This window comes from Strix uralensis, chromosome 16 (assembly GCF_047716275.1).
Source record: "Strix uralensis isolate ZFMK-TIS-50842 chromosome 16, bStrUra1, whole genome shotgun sequence".
Lineage (NCBI taxonomy): Eukaryota > Metazoa > Chordata > Aves > Strigiformes > Strigidae > Strix > Strix uralensis.
This window is the reverse complement of record NC_133987.1, coordinates 3,704,586-3,726,918: the sequence shown is the minus strand read 5'-3', so window position 1 is coordinate 3,726,918 and position 22,333 is coordinate 3,704,586. Positions and strand designations below refer to the sequence as shown.

The window sequence follows — 22,333 nt, the reverse complement described above, 5'->3', positions numbered from 1 at the left end:
TTGAGAATTTTTTTGTTGCTTTTATGACTATGTATTTTGTCATTTTTTACGGTTTTAGTGTTTGGTTTGTTTTTTTTTTTAATCCTTTTCAACAGTGACAAACTGAGGTAACGTCTGTGACACTACAGCCTCTCCTACGGGAAGAAGGTCCGAAACCCGACAGCCGAGGGAACTGGAAATAAAAACCCGACAACCTACCGACACAGCGACCTCGACAGGAACAGAAATCACACCTGGGCACCCCCCCGCGGGACAGACCGCCTGGGGAGGTACAACCGAGCCCTCCCGGGGGCGGCCGGGATCCCTTATCTACATTATTGCACGAAAGATCGAGGACATCGAGGGACCTAAGGCAAAAAGGAGAAAAAACCGCGCCTAGCGTCTCTACATCGGGGCAATGCTACTTCTAAAACCGGCCCTCGGCCCTGGCACCGCGGGCGGGCGGCGGGCAGGGGTGGGTGCCGCGGGGACGGGGGGGCAGCGGCGGAGGCGGAGGGGCCGGCTGGGCACCCGCCTGCTGTGTAAACTGCTGCTGCTGCTGCTGCTGAATAGCGTTATAGCCCTTTGTGCGGGAATTGGGGGGAACGGGGGGGTCCCCACGGCACCCACCCGATGGGAGGGAAGCCCAAACTGTGCCAGGGCTTGGGCGCTGCCACTTTGGGGTGCCCCCCAGCCTCCCCATCCCGGCAGCCCTGGGTGCCTGAAACCAGGACGGGAGTTGTGACCCCCCCACACACCCCATGACTTTGTCACTAAGAGGCCACCGGGCCACCAGTGGCTCCTGCTGCCACCACCCTGCCTCATCGCAGCCAGCCCCAGGGGGATTTACCCCACTGCATCCTCCCCGCCAGCCCCAGGGGAGGGTAACCGGGGTTTGGGGAAGGGGTGACAGCAAGGAGGGGTGGTGGGGACAGCACAGGGACCCATGCGGGCTGTCGGGAGGCTGCTTGAAGCCCCCTGCCCTGCACCCCAGGTTGTGCAGACCAGCCTGGAGATCCCCCACCACCACCTTTTCCAGTCTCTGGGTACAAAAAGTCTGTGGAGGGGACAAGGGGACGCCACCACGGCAGAGCCAGCCCAGCCCCCAGCATCCGACCTGCCGGACAGGCGGCACCGCGGCCGCCGGCCGAAGCCCGGAGCACAGCTCCCGGCCAGGAGGGGACCGGTCCCTCCAGCGGGGCAGGGCAGCGGGGACAGGGGCTGCCGGTGGTGGTGGCTGGGACGCACGACGACACACAGACAGGGACACTTGCTACATCGATGGCTGCCAGCACCTCCCACGACAGGGAGGCAACTGGGGCTGCCGGGGGTCCCGGGCTGCCGGTGACCCCCTGGCTCTCCCTCACCGGCCTGGCGTCCACCTCCCCATCCCTTCCCATGCCCCACCAGTGGGGTAGGGGCCGGTGGAAGGGGGCAAATCACCACCCCAAACCTCCCCAAAGGCCTCCTCCACAGTGCGGGGTCATCGGCCTTCCCCCGCACCAGCCAGGGGCCAAGCACAGGGTGGGGGAGAGCCGGTGGGTGCTGGCTGCCCCGGACCCCCCCACCCACACAGCACCCCCCGGCTCTTCCTCCCCGTATCGGGAGAGCCCTCCCTGTGTCACCCAGGGGGGAGCCTTGGAGGGGGCAGCATGACCGTGGCAGGAGCTGGGGGCACCGATGTCCTCCCTGGCAGCGAGCGGAGCCCTTGGCCGGGCTCCCGCCGCCGGCCTCACCCAGGCAGGGTGGGGGGAATCAGCATCCTCAGCGCTATGGAGCGCAACCAGTTTTGTCCTTTTCTTCTTCGTTTTTGTTTCTTTTCTTTTTTTGCTTTGGGAGACCCAGAGCCTGGTCCCGGCTCGTGCCACCACCACCAGCAACACCCCCCATCCCTGTCCCCGGGGCCGGGGGACAGGACGGGATGGACGGGTGGCCGCCATGTGCCACCCCGGCGCCGTCAGACGCAGATCTCTATTGCTGTGGCCAGGACCATCTGCCCTTTGCCTTTGTCCTGCCGTCCGTCTGTCCTGCTCGCCGTGCCCGGGGGGGCCGCACTCGGCTCGGAGCCGCGGGGTCCGCTCCCTTCGGTCAGGACGGTCCTCTTGAGCGGGGCGGGGGTGCAGGAACCGGCCGCCTCGTGGCGGTGGGGACCGGCCGGGAGCTTGTCCCCAGCGTGCTTGCGGGACCGGTAGGAGGGCCGGCGCCGCACCTCGGCCATCAGGTCGCACTTGATGAAGTAGAAGACCTCCTTGACGGGACAGCGCTTCTCGGGGTCGAGGGCCAGCAGGCGCTGGAACATGCGCAGGGCGCTGTCCGTGAAGCGCCGCCACTGCGAGGGCAGCCCCCCCAGCCGCCCCTTCTGCCACCGCACAAACTCCTCGAAGAAAGCGTCGGAAGCCGCCGCCGCCTCCCAGGGGAAGTTCCCGGTGAGGACGCAGAAGATGAGCACCCCGAAAGCCCAGACGTCGATGCTGGTGTCCACGGCGAAGCCCTCCGCCCGGCCGGCTTGGCAAACCTCGGGCGCCGTGTAGGGGATGGTGCCGCTGATGCGCTTGACCCGGCAGCCCACCTTGCGGGTCATGCCGAAGTCGGCCAGTTTGATGCGGCGGCAGTCGCGGTCGAAGAGCAGGACGTTCTCCGGTTTGATGTCCCGGTGCACCAGGCTCTTACTGTGCATGTAGTCGAGGGCCAGGCCCAGCTGCTGCACGCAGCGCTTCACCAGCTCCTCGGGGAGCCCCACCTGCGGGCGCGGGGACACGGCATCAGCCCCCCACCACCGAACCCCGCGGTGATCCCTCCCAGCTCGGGGACGCCGTACCGGTATGTCAGTACATGCCCAACACGGTCACGGCTGCTTTTATCTGGGGTGTTCTCTGCGGCAGGGAGATAGGTGGTGGGTCCCAGGCCACCCTAGGGAGGGGTGATGGGTCTCAGGATCTCCAGGGGATGGGTCTCAAGACAACCAGGGGATGGGTGATGGGTCCCAGGCCACCCCAGGGATGGGTCCCAGACCATTACAGGGACAGGTGATGGGTCCTGGGCCACCCCAGGAGGTGGGTGATGGGCCTGAGGCCACCCAAGGGACAGGTTATGGGTCCGAGGCCACCCAAGGGATGGGTGATGAGTTCAAGGCCACCCAAGGGACGGGTGATGGGTCCAAGGCCACCGAAGGGACGGGTGATGGGTCTCAGGACACCCAGGGGATGGGTGATGGGTCCAAGGCCACCCAATGGATGGGTGATGGGTCTGAGGCCACCCAAGGGACAGGTGATGGGTCTCAGGACACCCAAGAGATGGGTGATGGGTCCCAGACTTGCTTGTGTTGGGGTCAACCCATACAGGGATGACGGGGTCCCCATGCATGGGGCCCCTCCCACACAGCCACCAAAGCACAGCAGCAGCTTTGCTCATGCCCTGGGCATACTGAACCCCTACACCCCAAAAAGGCTCCCGTGGGAGGGGCGGGGGCTCCCACCTGCGGCGGGATGATGTCGAAGAGGTCCCCACCGGGGGCATACTCCTGAGCGAAGACATAGCAGTCCTCAGTCTCGAAGACCACATCGAAGACCTTGATGATGAAGGGGCTGGAGGAGAGCGTGTTGGTGATGCTGAACTCCCGCAGGAAGTTCTTCAGCTTCGTCTTGCTCTTGTTGACGAACTTCAGGGCCATCTTGGTGCCTGTGGTGGACAGGGGATGGGGGTGAGCCCAGGGCACGGTTGGGACATGCTGGGCACCCCTCTCCCAGCGCGGCTGCGTCCCCCGTGCCCCCCCACCCTCCCCACTCCCCTCACCTGTGCTTTTGTGGGACACCAGGTCCACCTTGCCGTAGGTGCCCTTGCCGAGCTCGCGGATGAGGTCGTAGTGCTTGCTGATGTCGGTGCCAGAGAGGGTGCGGATGGCCAGGGACTGCATGTCCTCGGTGATGAGGGGCACCCCGCAGCAGGCCAGCTTGCGCGACGGCTCTTGCTCAATCGAACCCGCACTCATGGCTGCACTGCAAGGCAGAGGCACGTCACTGCTTTTGGTGGGTGCTGCAAAGTCACCGCACCCCATCCTGTCCCACCCCATCCCCGGAGCTGGGAGCCATGGCGCCTTGCAGAGGGGCACCGGGCTGCTTGGGGTGGTGCCGAGCAGCACCCACTGGGTGCCACCCCTCTGTTCCCAGGGGCCACCAACCCAATGGCTCTGGATGGGATGCTCCAGCCTCTGCAGGGGCAGCTGTGGGGGGCAGTGGCCCCTGTGCCTCCAACTTGGGGGGATATCTGGGGGCCAAGTGAGGGCTCGGGGCATGGCAGAGCCAGGAGGGCAGGGACATGGGGACACACACACATGTTTCTTCAGCCCTGGTGTGTTCACAGCCACTGTGCAGGATGGGAGCTGAGACCCTTTGGGGCTCCCCACTGCTGCCGCAGTCCCCAGTGGGGACCCCAGGAGCCAGTCCTGTCCCCTCCACCCTCTCGCCTTCGCAGAGCACTGCAGCCCCCTCCAGCACCGAGCCCGCCTGCAAGCCGTGACGCTCCGGAGCGGGGCCAGGGCCATGCTGCAGGCACCAAATGGGACACGATGGCTCTGCAGCAAATCACCCCGCCATATGCCTCTGCCCATCCATCGGCACCGACACTCCGCTTTCCCCTACCAGGGCACTGGACACTCTGGTGCAACAGCACACGGACATCAGCGCCAATGTTCCTCACACCCAACAAACCAGCAGCGTTTTTTCCTCGCCCTGGCCACCTCCACAATGAGTGTCAAGCTTGAACTCACCCGCCACACTGCCGCAGCAGCGAAACCACCCCAGGGTCTCCTCTGATGTCCTGAGGATGCTGCATCGCCCTCCCTCATCCCCAAGAGCACAAACCCAGCGCCTCACCCAGCCGCCCCACGCTGCAAGCGCACGCGAGAGCGCAGCACCATCGCCCTGCGCAGAGCGAGCCCCGAGTAGAGACACGAGCCCCCCAGGGCCGGTGGGTACCTCAGCAGATAAATCCGGCTGCTTTTGGTTTTGTAGCAGATGATTGACAAAAATCATGGGACAACAGTCGAGCGGGCGCTGGTTTATATTTAGATTTTTAATGCAGCGTCTCACCGGGGGGAAAAAAAACTCCCGCTCAAAATGAATCCCGCTTGCCTCCAGGACCAACGGCACCCGGGGGTCTGATCGGCACCGGGACAGAGCCGGGAACACGGGCAGCCGGGGACACAGCGCGGGCGCTCGGCGGCTGCAGCCGTGGGTGTTTCGCGGGCAGCGAGCCCACGGCTGCTGAAGACAGAGGCTGAGAGCGGCCCCACTGGAGGGTGCGCACGAGCCACCCCCCATGGGAGGGAGCCCGGGCAATGCCCACGGGCTGAGCCCTGTGCCACGGCCATGCAGGGGCTGCGGCAACCACCCCACATGGTGCTGGATGGGTGCCCCCGAAGCACCCCGGGGACAGGGTGCTGCCTGATGCACAAGGATCCTCCCAGCCCTTTCCCAACAAGGCCGAGCCTGATCTCCAACCTCTCCCTCCTTTCTTTCCACCATGGCGCTGCCTCTCATCCCAAAGCAGAGCGCAGCTTCTTAATTTATTTATTTTTTTTTCCTGGGAAGTTGGGCAAAAAATAGAAAAGGAACTTCAACATCATGATGTTCCAAAAATGTAACAGCTTGACTCATAAGATCTCCAAAGCAGCTCATCTCCATAGTGTTTTATTGGCCTCCTGGAAGAGGAGCACCATTTCAGCGTCTGGGTGCTGGAGGTGGAGGTGGATCAGCGCAGCAGCTCGATGGATGCATGACTAAAAACAGCTCCCAGCATCCTGCAAGAAGAACTCTGTCTACACTTGAACTTACAATCATGCTTGTCAATGTCTCTTAATTAACCGGTGTTGAAATGCAATTATTCAAGTCAGCAGAGTTGGGGTTTAAGGAAAAAAACCTGCTAGTGGGATGGGAGAGAGGAGGTGAAGGACTGATGGCTGCTTAAAAGAGCTCTCCAAGTCAAGGGCTATTCGCTTTCTCCCTTGGCTAAACCTGTTGGGTTTTCCAGGCAGCTCCGACCGGCAACTGAAAAACACCCGTCAGAAACGGGTGTCTCACCACAGCAGGTCCCCTGCCTGCTGCCTGCCTGCCACCTGCCAGGCTTTCACAGCCACGCCAGGGCTGCGGCTGCTGCGTTTGTGGTGCTTTATGGAGCAGGCAAACCTGCCGCGGAGCGGGTTGGCGGGGCAGGCGCGGGGCCGTGCTGCCGCGGACGCTGGTGGGGACACGGACACTGCTGGGATCCTGCCACGGTGCCCCCGTTACAGCCGGCTCGGTGCAACGCACCCCACTGTCAAGGCGAAGGGGAACACAGAGCCAACGCCGATCCCAGGGAAAACCAACCAGTTGATGGTGGGCAAAATACCAACGTACCAAGGCCAAAAAAAGTGTAAACGCAGAAATTTTCATTAAAAATTGAAATACTTTTGAAAACATGTTGGTTTTGATGTAAGCAGCAAAGTGGGGCAGCGGCGGGGAGAGGGAGCGAGGGCTCGTTTCCAGCTGGTTCTGCACACTCACGGGGATGGCGGGGGACGGGGCGCCCGTGCCAGCACAACAAGAGATGCTGCCAGCCCGGCATGGCCAGGGTCGAGGTCCCACGTCCTCAGCCCACGCCAGTCATGCCAATGCAACCACCCGTGCAGCCGCATGTCGCATCAGGTCAAACCAGAGCAGAAACGGGGCCTTTTCACAGCACACCAGCTCCTCTCCCGCCTCCACGGCTCAGCCCTGAAGCACGGTGGGGAGAGGAGCCAGCGCCGCGCCCGAAGGAAGCCAAAACCGCCTGGCTCAGTTGTTTTGGGTGTTCTTGAAGGAGCTTTTCAAAGCGGGGAGGAACGATGCGCATCCCGGCTGAGTCCTGGCGAAGGCCCCTGCAGCACGAGACCCCAGGCAACAGCAAAAGGGCAGTGAAGATGCTGCCAAGTGGCACCGGGACCCCGCCGCTCACCGCAGGTGGTTTGTGCCGTCATCTCCACATCCTGAACCGTTTCTCCTACTATTCAGACTAAAATTGTTCTCTGTTTAAGCTTCAGAACCATTTATCTCATTGAGTGAGGAGGATAATCCACCCACCTCTTCCTTGCTCCCTGGCAGGTATTTATAGGCAGCCACTCGTCTTCCGTCGGCAACTGCCGCTCCGCTCCCCAAACCTCCCTGGCTCCATCCCCAACACCGTGGAGCAGCTCCCGGGAGGGTGGCATCCCATATCCAGACCCCAACATCCCGTATCCAGAGCCCAGCACCCCACTGGGCACCGGGGCCGGCACCACCAACCCGCTCTCACCCTGACACCGCTCCCTGCAAGGGGATGCTTTCCCCTGCTCCGCATCCCGCTCCGCTGCACGCCCAGCCCTGGGCGCATCGGCTTTGCCAATAAGTAATTGCAAACTCATTAAGAGCTCATTGAGAGGAGCAGAGGCCGCCTGGGAGAGCTGCCCCAGGCACCTGGCAGAGGAGGCTGCTGGAGCAGCAGCTCCTTAAAAATTAAGAGGGGAAGGGGGAAAAAGTACCCTCCAGCCATGTCAGAGACTGACAAGTCAGGAAAACAACCCGGTTATTGAGTGGGGTTAAAGGAGAAATGTTTCGGGCTGAGCCCAACACAGGGGTCTCTACAGCGAGGCAGCATGCTGGAAGCCTGGCGAGGGGCCAGAACTCACACCCTGGGCTGTTCTGGGGCAAGGAATTGGGAAGATAAAGGGTAAAACCACACAGGACAGGGTTAGGGTCTCTACAAGACCCAGATTTCTCTTTAGAGAGCAGGGAAATGAGAAATCCCCAGCAGCGGGGCGGGCGCAGGCACACGCTGCTCTGCCCCTGCGGGTGCCCCAGCTGCACCACGTGTATTCTGCAGAGCTTTGATTTCCGCCCCCCCCCCCAACGCCAAACCCTCCCACCGCTGTGACGCTCACTACAACAGCAGCGTGCTCATTAATGATGGTGTAATTGGCATTCGTTATTAGCAGTTAACACTGACTCCCCCCCCCCAAGCCTGGCAGGCTGGAGGCCAAGCACCCGTCGGGAGGGAGCTCACTCCCTCCGCACCCTGGCTGGCGCCCAAACCTCCCCTATTTTCTCTAAACCACCCGCTGAGCCGGCAAAGTCATTTCCAAGCGAGCGCTTGGCCCTGCCGGGGCCGTGCCTGCTCCCGGCCCCCCACCCCTGGCACCACCCCGGTGCTGCCCCAACCGGGTGCCACCGGGGCGAGGGGGGCTCAGCCGTGCCCTGCGCCGAGCTGCTGCTTCCCAGCGCCCCACTCCATTTCCAGCCTCCGCCACCTCCGCTCCCGCCTGACCCCGTTCTGGGGACATCCTCTCCTCTCCTGCGTGCCGCTGGGACCCGCCGGCGCGAGGCGTTATTAGCTGCGCTTCCCAGGGGCAGCGGCACGCCGGCGCCCAGGGAGGGCTCGCAAAGGCACCTTGGCCTAACAAGGCCGACGTCTCCGTGGACATGGAGGAGGGAACAGGCATCTCGTGGGGGCTCCAAGCCACGGGTACCCACTGTGTCCGGACACCCTGCAGCCACATCGGCCCTCCGCCCAGGCCGGCCGCTGCCTCCCACCCCACCAAAAGCAGCAAAACGTGCATGGGGAGAGGGTCCCTTTGCCCACACACCACCCTGGGGCTGTCCAAAGCCGCTCAGGACAAGCCGAGCGTGTCCGGGAGGCGGCTGGTCGCGCACGGCGCAGGGAAACCGGCCAGCGGCTGCAGGCGGGCAGCATTTCAAGAAGAGCCCCTCTGCCAGCACCCCGCTACCCAGGAGGAGCAGCCACCCCCCAAAGAGGCGCTGGAAGGGGCACATCTCCCATGTCGCCTCGCTGGCTCCATGGCAGTGGGAAGGTGCTGGGAAACGCTCAAGCGCCGCTTGCACCACGAGCCTGAACCAGCACCAAACCTCCACCAAAGCACCCGCAGCAACCGTGACATCCCAGTGCTCCCAGTCTGGGACATTTCTCTGCACGATGGCACGGAATTCCCAGTTATCCGGAGTTTCTCATACCAGCTCCTTGCCAGGACCGGAGCAGACTGCCCAGCACCAGGATCAGCTTTGGCAAAGCCGACAAAGATGCCGAAACGCGCGGGCTCCCAGTCGCCGGGAGCCGCTCTCCCGGGGGGGTGTCTCAGCTGCAGGGCAGGGTCAGGCCCCGCCACACCCATCCGTAGCATTCCCTGTAGCAGGAACCGTTTCCCATCCCGGCCATGAGCCTGTGACAAGCTTCTTCAGCCTTTGGCCCTAGGATTGAGGTTTCACAGGCAAATTTGGGAAGAGCAAATAAAGCAGCACCCGGACTCTCTCCTCCGACAGCTCTCGCCATCCTCCCGAGGGACGTGTGGCAGCCGCTCCCCAGGGAGCCACCGCTCTCCCCTCCCGCCGCCATCCTCCGGGCCCTCCACACTGCTCTCCCAGTGCTGCCGGCAGGATTTTCCCTGCCTTCATCTGCACCGCGCCGTCTCCGTCCATCGGCCCCCGACAGCAGGACCTTGGCTGCCTTTCAGCGCTTCGGCCTCCCGGGATTTTTCCTGATGAGCAGGATGGCTTCGTTAGGACCTCAGCTACTCCAGCCTCCAGCTCCTCCCGCCTTCGCCGCCGGCACCGGGGATTTATGATTACTTCATTGTTTGATTGGTTTCATCAGCCTGTCATCATCTCCCTCCCAAAACTCTTCCACCAGCGCCGGCAGCGTCGCACGTTTGGGATCTGCAAAGACAAACGCCCCGAGCGGCACCTGCCCGTCGCCCGCTCGGCCCCCACGGGCAGGGCCCACCGGCCCCTCTCGCTCTCGGGGGCAGCGGGGCGCGTCACCCTGCTGCAAAAATCAGCCCCGTCTCCGCTCCGAGGGGCCTCGCGGCCTTTATGCGCGGCCCCGCATGGGACCCTCATGGCCGGAGCTGCTGGAACCCCCCAGCATCGCCCCGGCGGCCCCTGCCTCAGCCCCGGCTCCCACCGAGGGGGATGCTCCCACCTGTCCCTGACCTCGCCTTCGCCCCCGTGTCCCCCCAGGCAGCCTGTCCCCCCCGCAGCACCCTGGGCAGGGCATGGAAACAGCCCGCTCAGGGCCACGCCGAGAGCCCGCTGGGCACACGGGCACCCAGCTCCGAGGCTTCGCCTCCCAGCAGCCGACACCCCAACGCCAGCGCTGAGGGGTGGCGAGACCGAATCGCCCCAGCCCCCCGCGCCGCTCGCCTGTCCCCGAGCTGCGGCAGGACACGCGGCTGGCGTCGCCCGCCCGCGGCCACCGCGCCAGCGAGGCCGGACCTGGAGGAAAGTGGGTCACACTCCCCCTTCCCCAGCCGCAGCCGGCGAGAGGCTGCGCGGGCTGGAGGCCGGCTCCTGCACCCGCACCCGCGCTGGCAGCGAGGGGGGACGAGGGGGGATGACAGCTGAGGGGGGATGACGAGGGGACATGGCCTGAGCTGCCCCCAAGGCCACCTCTCACCCGCTCTCCCCTCCCTGCTCCCCTTCCCCTGCTTCCAGCCGCCTTCCATCGCAGCGCATCCTTCCAGAGCCACCCCCCCCACCCCCCCAAATTCACCGGGACCCTCTTTCTCCTTCGGAAGCCGGCCCCGGGGCCAGCGCAGGGCTCCGAGGGCACAAGCCCCCCGGTCGCCCCACCGTCCCCCCACCCGGCCCCCGGCGCCGCTCCGGCACAAACTCCTCTCAAGTGTGACTCACGCCGCTTCCGTCTCCGGCCCCGAGTTTGTCCCCGCTGCCGCAGGGCCGGGGCCGGGCCGGGGCGCAGGTGGCAGCGGCCGGAGCGGGGACCCGGCGGGGCGGGGGGGGGGGCGGCCGCCGGCGGGACCCCGCGCTCCTGCCGGGGCGGCGGCCGAGCCCCCGGGGGCAGCACCCGCAGCGCCCCGGCGATCCCCCCCCGGCTCTGCGGGGAGCGGCGGGAGACGACCCCCCCCATTCATCCCGGAGCCCCGGTTGTACCGTGATGGTTATTTCGGCTGGCGGGGACCCGCCGCGGTCGCCCCCCGCCCCCCGCCGCTCCCGGCGCCGTGCGGGCAGACAAAAGGGCGGCCCCGCCGCGCCCGCCACAAAGGCGCGGGCCGGTACCGGAGCGGGCGGCGCCCCCCGCGCCCCCTCCCCTCCCCACCGCCGCCGCCGCCTTACCGGTGGGGCGAGCCGCCGCGCCCCGTGCTCGGCGGGAGAGGAGCCGCCGCCGCCCGCCCCCCGCGCGGGGCCGCGCCGCGCCGCTCGCCGCCCGCACCGCCGGGCTCATGCCGCGGCCCCGCCGCCGCCGGAGGAGCGGAGGGAGCGGAGCGGAGCGCGGCGCCCCCCGCCCCCCCCCCGGCAGGGCAGCGCCGCCACCGCCCCCCGCACCGCCCCCCGCACCGCCCCGCGCTCCGCCCGGCACCGGCACCGCCCCGGGGAGGGGGGGGGGGGGCAGAAGTGGGGGCGCCGCCGCCGTTGCCCCGGGCGCTGGCGGCGGTGCGGGGGGCTCCCCGGTCCCGTGCCCCCCCCCCCAGCACCCGCACCCTTCCGGCCCAGGCCCACGCGGGGGTTGCGGGTGGGTTTACCGGCGGTACCGGGGCAGGAGCCGGGGGCCGCAGCTGAGGCGGCCGCCTCCCCGCTGGCCTTCGGGGCTCCGGCACCACGGGGTTCGGCCCCAAGAGCCCCCCCCGGGGGGGACGGCGGGGAGCAGGGGCTGGGGCAGGTTCCTCTGCAGTTCCCACGCGGGGATGGGGCTCCTCACCCCGTCCCCACGCGACTCGTCACTGCAGGCAGCAACACCATAGTCCAAGCCTGGAACATCTGGGGTTCACTGTCGGGAATGTCCTTGCGCAGGGCCACATCCTGCTGCGGGCCGGTTACCGCCCCCCCCCCGACCCCCCGCGACTTGGTGTCTCTTCCCCTTCAGCGCGGGTGATGCCCACCGTGGCGTGGGCTCGCCCCTCCGAAGTGCCACCCCGAACATGTGTGGGACACGTGGCATCCCCCGCTCCGAAGTGCCACCCCGAACATGTGTGGGACACGTGGCATCCCCCCCTCCGAAGTGCCACCCCGAACACGTGCAGGACACGTGGTGTGTCCCCCCTCGGAAGTGCCACCCCAAACACGTGCGGGACACGCGGTGTCCCCCCATGCTCTCATGGTGGCGGGACCGTCTGGACCGTGCCAGAGAAAGCCGGCTGAGGCAGACAGGCTTCCTTTCAGCCTCCTTAAAGTTTGGCAACACGTTCGGCAAGCGATGCCAGCACTGGGCACCGGGCACCGGGAGCTCCTGGGCACTCCCAGCTCAGGGGACGATGGCAGCTTTCCTGGAGGAAGGTGAGGGGTGGGCACCACGCTCCTCCTCGGAGCATCCCTGCGCACATCCAGTCTTTCCGGATTTCTTCCTGCACTTGCCGGGGCCGAGCAGGAAGGTTTTAACACACCACAACTCACTTTGGGGCTTCCTTGGCTCATAGCTGGGCGCCGGGTCCCTTCGCTTCCGCAACGCCGCTTTGAGCCGACCCACAGCCGTGGGGCTGCCCCACGCTCCAAGGGGGGACAGCGGGTTGTTCCCACGCACCGCGTGGGCCGTGTGAACTGGCTGTGCGGGACCGGGGCCCTCCCGCTGGCACCTGAACCCCCCGCTGCCAGGCGGGCAGGGGAGCCCTCACCACTGACTCACTGGCAGCTCTAATCCGCTTCCAGTCGAGCACACCGAGCAATTAGTCTTTTTATGAATGACTTTAAAACAAGAGGCTGAATCACATTCTGACACTTCTCTTTAATTCGGTGCCAGGTGCTGCTGTGACATTGCCACCCTTCTCCCGTCCGGCAGCCACCCGGGGCATCACTGGCCTTGTGTGTGGGCAGTGGGAGAGGCGGCTGCGGCTCACAAGCTCTTGACAGTCCCTTCAATCCCCGCTCCACTCGCCGGTCCCTGCCACAGCTCCCAGCACCACAGCTTCCGCGTATGGACCATCCCCACCAGGATGGGGGCATCCGCATGGCACAGGAGGAAAAATGCCGACCCCTGCATCACCGGAGCCCGGTGACCCAGCAAGGGCAGGCTGGATGGGTGCTGGAGGGGTGCTCAGAGAAGCTGCTGTGGGGCTGGGAAAGGGGTGGCAGCTTAGGGGTGAAGGTGCCAGGAACAGGAATGGTGTGGGAGATGGGGCAGAGCTGGGGTGCTCCCTGTGTTGCTGGGTAAGCAGGACACGGGCTGGTGAAAGCCACCGCGGCCATCCTCGCGCGTCCCACTCCACCGGCTGCTGGGGATGGAGTGGGTCCCCCCCGTGTCCCTTCCCATGACACCTGCACAAGGCCCCGTGTCTCCGTGTCCCCTGCCTGCCCTTGCCATGCCGTCCCACAGCCACGGCTCCCCGGCTCCCGCAGCCTCCTGCTCGCTGCGGTTCGAGCTGCGCCTCTGAGCTCTCCTGCGCTCGCCCTATTTATAGCTCGGGGCTGTTTCTAGGTCAGGCGCGAGGTGCCAGTGCCCAGGAGTCTGCCTGGGGACCGTGGGGGGGCTGCAGGGACGGTGGCACACCCCACACACGGCTCGGCTCCCGGTGCCACCACCCTGGTGTTGGAGGATGGGTCTGTGCCGTGCCCCAGGTACACAGAGGCTGAGCTGTCGGTGAGAGACCAGCCGGGCTGTGACAGGGCTCCATGGGGCTCAGCAGGGCTCCATGGGGCTCCATGGGGCTCAGCAAGGTCTGTGGGGCTCCATGGGGCTCAGCGGGGCTCCGTGGGTCTCCATGGGGCTCCATGGGACTCAGCAAGGCTCTGTGGGGCTCCATGGGACTCAGCAGGGCTCTGTGGGGCTCCGTGGGGGTCGGTGGCTCATTTTGCAGCTGCCAGGCTGCAGACCAGCACATCACCAGCACGTGGGTCACACACAGATTGAATAATAGTAACACCAATAGCACCAGTTAGTGTTTGCATCGAGCTTGTGGTCTTCAAAGCACTTAGAGAATATTAATAGCTAATTAAGATTTGTGAGATGAAAGGAGCTGGACCAAATATGTTTATCACCTAGCTCGATCCCAAACCCTGCGATGAGCCCACGGCTCCCCAAGGGACCACCAATGCCCCCAGGATTTCTGCTCGGAGAGGAAATATCCTGGCTCGTGCCATGGGGATGTGCTCAGGCAGGGCGGGCGGTGGGGAAATGACCTGAAAAGCCCCAAATATTTCTGACAAGCCCAATCCCCTCCAAATTCAGCAAGAAGGTCACTCGTCCCTTCACCGTCACTTGGTCCCCCCCCGGCAGAGTGGGAGCCAAGAGGCCGTGCCCCGCAGAGCACGTGGGTCAGGGTGCACGGCCGCCCGCAGCCTGTCACGCTCCGGTGACATGAGCTAAAACCTGCCTGAAGATGCTGGCGGGGATGCTGGGAAGGAGCAGGCGGGGAGGGAAGGAGGAGGGCGATGCGGGAGCGGAGCACGCTGGGAGCCGCACTGCCAGCGGAGGGGACACGCTCAGCCCGGGGAGCAGCCGGCGGCGTCTCCCAGCTGCTTTTGGATGTTTCTTCCCCCCCGCAGCACCCACCGAGCCCCGAATCCCCCTGCCCTGCTGCTGCGGTTAGGCCAGCCTCGCCGCTCGGCGCAGGCACCGGCATGACCTTCGCTGCCCGCTGTCTGTTCCGGGTGGCCGGGGCTGCTCGACCCATGTCGGGGGGCCTGGGTGCCCCCCCCCGGTCCCTGGGGACAGAGCCCAGCCAGGGGGATTTCAAGGGGAAAGGGGGCTGGTGGGAGCTGGTTCCCGGAGCACTGGGGCTAAGTGCCCCCCACCTCGGTGGTGCCCCCGAGCAGGGTGCTGCCAGCCCTGCCTGGGGCTGCCAGGACAAGATTCCCAGCAGCTGCTCTCAAGGTCAGGGAGGAGATGCAGCCCCGGTGCCACGGGCCACAATCTGCAGCACGGCTGTGTGGTGGGGACACGCCAAGTTGGGGTGCTGCCTCTCCTCCTGCAGCCCCCCCAGGCCCCATCCCGTGCTTCTGGGGGGGACAGAATGGACCCAAGCCAGCCAGGAGGGAGGCACAGCACCCTGCATGCTGGCCCCCCAGCACAGGACCTGTGGCACCGTGTGCCTGCAGCCACTTGCAGGGAGCTTGGACGTGGTGTTGACTCTGGAGCATAATGATGACTATTCAGCTACTGGGTTGAAAGGAAAGAGTGGGTTTCTTCTGAGAAGAAGCAGAGCGTGTTTCTTCATGGGGGAGGTGGGATTTGGGGGTGTGGCAGGGTCACGGCACTGTCCCGCTCCCACCCCTCATCTGGCTCTGAAGCTGCAGACACCAGCTGAATCTCTGCCGGGGGCTGCGGCACAGCTGTGCCCACAGCTCCCACTTGCAGCATTTCCCGTTCCATCACCAAGGGGGGTCGAAGTAACAAGCGGGACCGACCCGGGAGCACAGGGAGAGCCGCAGGGCCTGCCCCGGCACCCCGACACCCCGGCCAGCCTGGCACCGTCCGGCACTGAGCACCTGCGGCCGCCTCCGCTCGCAGCCCGTTCTCCTGGCACCATCTAGCGAGGCTGCGGGGACAGACACGCTGCCTCCGGCACCCACGCGCGTGGGCCCACACGCTCCCGCCGGCTCAGAGTGACAGGCCCAGGGCTAGGCAGTGGGTCGGTGGCAGAGCGGGGAGCACCTGGTGGGTCCCTCTGCCTGCACACACCCCGGCCCCCCCCTGCCCAGGGGGACTCCACCCCAGTAGCTGCTGTGCTGGAGGTGGCGGGTGATGGCAGCCCTGTCCCCATGGGCTGGAGGCAGGTCCAGGGAAAGGCTGGGGGGGACAGGCTGGTGACAACCAGGGGGGTGCTGGGGGCTGGGGAGCCCCACCCCGTGCTGCCCACCTTGAAGCAGGGCAGGACGGGGAGAAGTCTCTGGGGACAAGCCACGGGTGTCCATCCCTTGCCATCTCCCTGCGCAGGGAGGGGTGGTCCCCACGGCCACCATGCAGGACCTCGGGTCACCACGCTGCCACTGTGGGCTCACCCCTCCCTGGCTGAGAACGCCAAACTCGTGCCACTTGTGGCACAGCACAGGCTGGATGCAGCTGGTCGGCTCCAAACCAGGGTCGGGCTGCGAGACGAGAGTCCCGGGGAGGCTCCGCACCCCTCTGCAGCACCCACACCCAAGGGCCCTCTCCCATCCTTGGTCCCATAGTGTCCCCCCCCCCACCTCCTGGAGCCTTCCCAGCTGGTGCTGAGCTTGTGGGCAGTGACTCACGGGAACTGAGACTCCAAAAACCATGATTTACACCAAAACAAATCCTACGGCTTCTTGCATGCCGGGAGGAAGGACAGACTGCCTGGACTGGCACGCGCCCACAGCCCAGCGATAGCCCTGCCTGGCCCCCAGCCTGGCACCGCCGCCCCCCCGGACCTCACCATGGGCAGACAGTGCTTATGGGGGGGGGGGTCCCGGCTGCGGCGGGGTGGGAGCTTTGGCCTGGGGCTGGTGGCGCGGGACAGGAGCTGGCAGTGGCTCAGTGCCACTGAGGAGCAGTTGGGCACACCATGTGCCGGCGTTCACACCTCACATCCCTGCCGGCTGCCTGGCTAATTCCGGCACCAGCACATTCGCCTTGGCTGCTGCTCAGCAGCGCGACGGGAGAAGAGCTTTCGGGGATGGGGGGAGGCAAGCGCCAGTGCTGCTGCCGAGAGGGCCAGGCCTTGGGGAGCCTCGTGGCCCTCCTTGGGGACCCCCCAACTGCCCTGATCCCCCAGCTAGCCTCTGCCCCAGGGGCAGCAGCAAGGCCTGGGGGCAGAGTCCAGCCAGGGACCCCCATTTGGATGAGCAGGAGCAGGTGGGATGGCTCCGGGATGCCGAGGGTTCACACACCACTGCCGACAGCCCGTTCCCATTGGCACACCGGCACCACTCGGCACAGCACGGCATGGCACGGGACACCCACCCCGTGCCCGGGAGAGCTGCCGCTGGGGAAGCACATGGTGGATGCGCACACGTGCTGTGCACGCAGCCTCTCCCCGGCACAGCGCCGGGCCCTGATCTCTGGCCAGGAGAGGATGCGTCTGCTCCAAGGGAAACTTCTTCACGGCCAAGGGAGGTGGCAATCATGCCAGGCATCATCCCCCAGCCCAACTCAGTGCCGGGGTCCCACATCCCTCATGGGCTCACCGTGTGTCCCCACCAGCGGCGTGCTGCCCGACCGGACACTGTGGCACTGACCTGTGCAGGTGCAGGGGCTGCAGCTCCTCTTTCTGGAAGCAGACGAAGCAGAAGGAATCCATTGCTCAACTCCGGTGGCCACCGTGCCTGGGCGAGGGGGACCACAGGCCAGGCAGCGCCGGAGAGGTGTTGGCATCTTCCTCCCCCACACCAGTGCCGCCGGCGGCCGGAGGCTCACGCTCGCCCGCCCAGGGCCATGGTGTCAGGGAGCCCTTCACGCGGCTGGGCTGAGTGCTGGTGCTGGCTCCTCACCGTGAATGGAGGCAGCGCCAGGCTGTGCCATGTCCCACGTCGCCCTCGCTCCAGGGCCAGCAATGCCCAGTGCCACCCCAGCACCCATTGTGCAGCCCAGCCAGAGGCAGCACCAGTCCTCAGGGGGTGTGGGCAGGAACCAGGGTTGGCATTGCCCACGCCGAGGGGTCCAGCAGGGCAGGATGAGGCCCCGGCCAAGCCCTATGGTGCTTCAGAGGCCAGTAGAAGCGGCTGCCCCTCTCTGGGCCCCAGTGCCCATGTGGCACCGGACGGTGGTGGACGCAGAGGACAGTGCCCGCGGTGCTGCCAGGGAAAGTGTCCCCTGCGCAGGGGCCTGCAGCAGGTGGGGTCCGGCAGGGTCTGGCAGGATCCAGCAGAGTCTGGCAGGGTCTGGCAGGCAGGTGGCTGGGCCGGGAGCCCCACGCGCTCACGGAGGAAAGTTGTGTCGTCGGCGAGCTGCGGCTCCGCGGGGCTTGTCTCACCGGCAGAGCAGCCGCTCGCTCTGACAGCTAAACCAGCGTGCGAGTATTAATAGCTCCAGATTCATGCAGTGAGGCTGGGAAGTTAACTCCTCGGCTGCCGCCGCCGGCCCTGCCCAGCTCCAGCTGCCCTCTCCCGGCTCCAGGCTGCTGCCTTGGGGTTTGCCAGCGCTGCAGCTGAGACCTGGCAAACTCAACTCACCCACCCAGTGCACCGGCTGTCACTGAGAAACTCATGCTCTGTCCCCCGGCACCCCATCCTACTTCCCCAGGCTCTACCCTGGCCAGCACTTGACATGGGGGACATGGCACAACCCGGGGGAGATTTCTCTTAGCCTCGGTGCCCGTGAGTGCCCTGTGCCCTGCCAGCGGTGAAGAAGGTGGCCTGGGAGCCACTCCTGGGGGGCTGCTCCCCACTGCACGGACGGGCACGGTGGGGCATGTCAGGGCACAGCGCCAGTCCCGGCTGGGCACAGCAGGAGCATGGTGGTACCTTGTGAGGGGTGTCCCTGCCCCACAAAGTGTGTCCCTGTTCCACAAGTGGTGTTCCTGCCCCATGAGTGGCATCTTTGCCCCACGAGGGGTGTCCCTGCCTCAAGGTGCAAGCCAGGGCAGCCATGCCAGCAATGTCCGGCTACTCCTGGGGGACAAGCCAGAACACCTCGGGGGCAGCATGTTGGGTCAGGAGCCTCCTTGCCCACATGGAGCCAGCCCTCGCCAAGCAGCTCTGGACTCTCGCTGTTCCCTGTCTGTTGGGACCCTCTCAGGAACCATCATGTGCCCCCCAGGTCCCCGAAACTGAGAGCAATGCCAGTCCCTCACCCCACCACCCTGGGGCAGAAGCAAAGGCCCCGTCCTTGGGAGGATAGAAGAGGCTTCCCCAGCCTGACCACGGGCTTTGTCATCTCTCGCCGTGAATTATTCAGTGTGTGGCTCTGCTTGCAGCACATCAGCTCCAGCCACACCCCCTCTAATGGCAAAAATCAATGGCTTTTTAATTTCTCATGGCCAGGAAGCTCCTGGCCATGCTGCTCGTGGGTCCTGTCCTCATTGCACAGCTGCTCCAGGAGCGAGGGGGACCCATCCTGGAGGGTGGTTTATCCCAAACTCATTTCCATCACCTTCTTCCATGCATCTAGAAGGGTGCTGGGCTAGATGGTCCCACACTTGAGGCTGCGAGGTGCCCGCACTTCACAGCGCTGATGGGGTTCAGCCACCCCATGGTGGTCCCAAGCCGGGATGGAGGCTGGGGCTCAGCGGAGACCCCAGCCCCACATCCACCTCCTCAGACCTGCCTCCAGCGGACCTGCCCGGGGCGCCTGCGGCCAGCGGGGATGGGGCAGACCTGTCCCCGGGGCTGTGTGGGGCAGAAGCCTGGCTGCCTGTGCTCTCTTGCCATGGCTGTGGGGGTGCTCGCAGGGGGTCCTGGCTGAGGTCGGTGTATGTGTGTGTGTGTGCACGGCTGCGCTCAGCGTATATACATGTGCAGGGCTGAGCTCACCATACACGCGTGTGCACAGCCGTGCCAGTGAGCGCATGTTGCCCAAGGCCAGGAGCAGCGGGAGCTTCGTGATTCAGAGCAGGGCTCATCCTCCAGCCATCCACTTCCATCAGCTATTTCAAGCCTGAGCATTTCTCCTGCCATTAGGCTGAGTCCATTACCCCAAGGCGCTTCAAGGACTTGTGTTGTCCTTGGACCTGCCCAGGGCACTTGCTGGAGACCCACCGCAAAGAGGGGGGGTCGGTTTGTGCTGCAGGGTGGGGGGAGCAGGTCCCTTTTGCACTGTCCTCAGGGGGGTTTGCACCAAGGGAGCCGTGGGGCAGCAAAAACCTTGAGAGCAGCAGCTGTGGGCTGTGCCTGCAAGCAGAGCTTGCTGTTTACTGGTTTCCTGCATACTGGGAATTTTACGAGGGCTGGGGGCATAGGCAGGGGCATGGGGTGAAGCTGGTGAGCGGCCAGGGTAGGGGGCTGCTCCTGCAAGGGACGGGGAATTGCAGGGCTGGGTAACAGGACGGTTGCCCATCACCCAGAGGCGATGTGGGAGCAGGCAGGGCTGCAGGCAGCATTGCCTGTGGGCTGGCCGTGCTGCGGGTGCTGGCCTAGCTGTCGGGAGTTGGTGTCATCTTGTCACCCCCCACCAACGTGGGCGGCCGGCAGGGACATCTGTCCAGGACAAGGGGGCTATGCAGTGTGTTTGCGGCGATGCTGGTCCTTGGGAGCTGGGAGAAGCATCAGCATCCCTCAGGCGTCCGGCACCTGGGGAGCCCCTGTCCTGCCCACAGGATGCAGGAAGGTACCCCTGCCACAGCCAGACTCCCCACGGTCCCCCAGGCCCCCCAGGTACGGCACCAGGGCCCTGGCACCCACCCAGGCACCCACTCACCAGGAACACACTGCAAGGAGCAACAAAAAATGTTAAAATTTAATGCCTCAGCTAATGGGCCTAGCAGAGAGGAGTAGAAACCCAGAGAAAAAGGGCTGCTCTCCCATGGAAGGGAAGAGGCTAGTGTGGCTAGCCCCAGGGAGCCCCTAATGGCTTCTGGCTTCGCAGCCTCCTCCACCCCACACTTTCTGGAAGAAGGGGGGACCTTGCCGGTCTGCAGCGGTGCCTGGCTGATGGGACCCTGCTCCCTCCTCACCGTACCCAGCTCAACAAAAACTGATTAGCTGCCTTGCAGCAGTCACCGAAGCATGGGACCAAGAGGCCGCTCACAAATCCATGTGGCTCCTGGTGGATGCCCCACAGGAGCTCATGGTGGGTGATGGACCCCTCGGGGTGGGACCTTGCCCATGGGAGACCAAGCTCCACCATCCTCCTCCACTGCCACCTGCACCTCTGCTGGTCCCCTCCCAAAATTGTGGGAGGCTGAGAACAGGGACATGCGCCAAAGGGCAGGTTGGGATGTCTTGTTGCATTGCTTGGGTGGTTTTTTGAGGTCTAGGAAGAAGGTAGGGACAGACTCCAAACTTTGTGTAGGTTTAAAAAAAGCCACAGCCCAAAATGAGTCCTTTCTCCCTTGCCTGTAACAGAAGTGGAGTCTTATCAGAGAGAGCTGCCTGCTGCTGCTCCCACCTGGCTCCTCCAGTTCTGAGGCTGTTGGAAGGGGTGATTTGGACACTGGGATAAATTTCCAGGTCTCCTTTTCAAATAGACAGGAAACACCAGACCTGCAAGGCCTGTCTGAAGTGTGGTCTTGCCTGCGCTTTCCCCATGCCTGCGTACTTGGGGACCTCCCATTGTGTCTCAGCGCCCTGGCCCTGTGGGCTTGTTTTGTCCCAACCGCGAAGCAGCTGCCCTTCAATGGGAATTGGGAAGCCATTGCCAGCAATATAATCAGTGTGCTGAAAACACAGCACCCGAGAACCCAAATAGTCCCAGATGAATCCCAACAGGGTGCAGAGCAGAGCAGGAGTGGAGGCAGGAGGACCTGGCCAGGAGCCACGGTGGCCACAAAAGACCCTCGTCCACCACAGCCACCCTGACTGGGGCAGACAGTCCCAACCGGGCTGTGGGACGGTGAGCGCTGACAGTCCCGGCTGATCACTCTCCTCCTCCGGGACACCCGGCTGTGGGTGTCCGCACCTGGCACCGAGCAACGGCAGGCAGAGGAGGGACACCCATCATGGGGAGAGGTGTCTCAGGAGCACCCCTTCCCTGGAACAGTGGGCTGCGGTGGTTTTTTTGTATTAATCATGCACATCTGTACTTTCCGCAGGTATTTGTACTCAAGGCCTTTCCCTGCTGTATTTTTTATAGCTTGCTAAATAAGCAAACTTGTTGCCAAGCCACTTGCGAGACACGGGGAGTGGTTGGGGTTTGCTGCACAAAACTTTCCCTTGCATTTCAAAGTTGCTTTATTGTACTTATAAAATATGGTTTAACCCTTTTCATCAAATTACTTTATGTTAGGTGGCAGGGCAGTAAGATGCTCATCGCATTCGGAATGAGTTACAGCCCAATTTGTGGTAGGAACAATCAAAGGAGATGGAAACAGATACGTGGCTGGATGCAAAGTGAAGTGTTAGGCTCAGACTAACCCTGGAGGCAAAACCCAAACTCTGCAAAACTGGAATAAAGCAATTAAAAGTGGTGAATATTTGAATGCGTGATTGAACGGGCTGGAATCAAGGCTGGAGCTGTGCAGGAGGCTTTGAAAAGAGGACTTCAAACCACGTTTCAGTGCATTTCTGTGTATGTTTACAATAAAAATTGAGGAATAAACCATGCAGTAACGAATCATTTTCACGCATTCTGTTCCCTTGGTCTCCCAATGCAGTCGTTCAGCTCCATGGTATTTTCCTTCTTCCTGTTTTTTTTAAAACATAAACTTACAAAAAAAAAAAAAAAGGCTGATGGCTTCTCCCATCTTGGGGCTGATTAGCTCATAGTCTGAGCCTTGCTGCTTCCCTCTTTAGGAAACAGATGGAGGAATGCCAAATTAGAACATAAGGGCTGCAGACAGTCAGTGGTTAGGGTG

The 22,333-nt window shown here is 64.2% G+C and overlaps 1 protein-coding gene across 5 annotated transcripts; it reads right to left on the bottom strand.

Moving 5' to 3' along the window:
• SBK1 (SH3 domain binding kinase 1) lies at positions 1-17,870 on the bottom strand. Of its 5 annotated transcripts, XM_074886170.1 has the most exons (5): positions 11,112-11,226; positions 9,478-9,695; positions 3,772-3,969; positions 3,455-3,657; positions 1-2,719 (listed from the first exon to the last, which is right to left on the bottom strand). In XM_074886170.1, the coding sequence occupies exons 3-5, from the start codon at positions 3,965-3,967 to the stop codon at positions 1,937-1,939; spliced, it is 1,182 nt and encodes a 393-aa protein (XP_074742271.1). In that variant the 5' UTR covers positions 3,968-3,969; positions 9,478-9,695; positions 11,112-11,226; the 3' UTR covers positions 1-1,936. The 5 variants fall into 5 exon arrangements, with proteins under 5 accessions (XP_074742271.1, XP_074742269.1, XP_074742268.1 ...); XM_074886168.1 differs by lacking the exons at positions 9,478-9,695; positions 11,112-11,226 and adding an exon at positions 17,124-17,870 and having other exon boundaries at positions 3,772-3,974; XM_074886167.1 differs by lacking the exons at positions 9,478-9,695; positions 11,112-11,226 and adding an exon at positions 17,124-17,870.
• Positions 17,871-22,333: the final 4,463 nt, after the last annotated feature.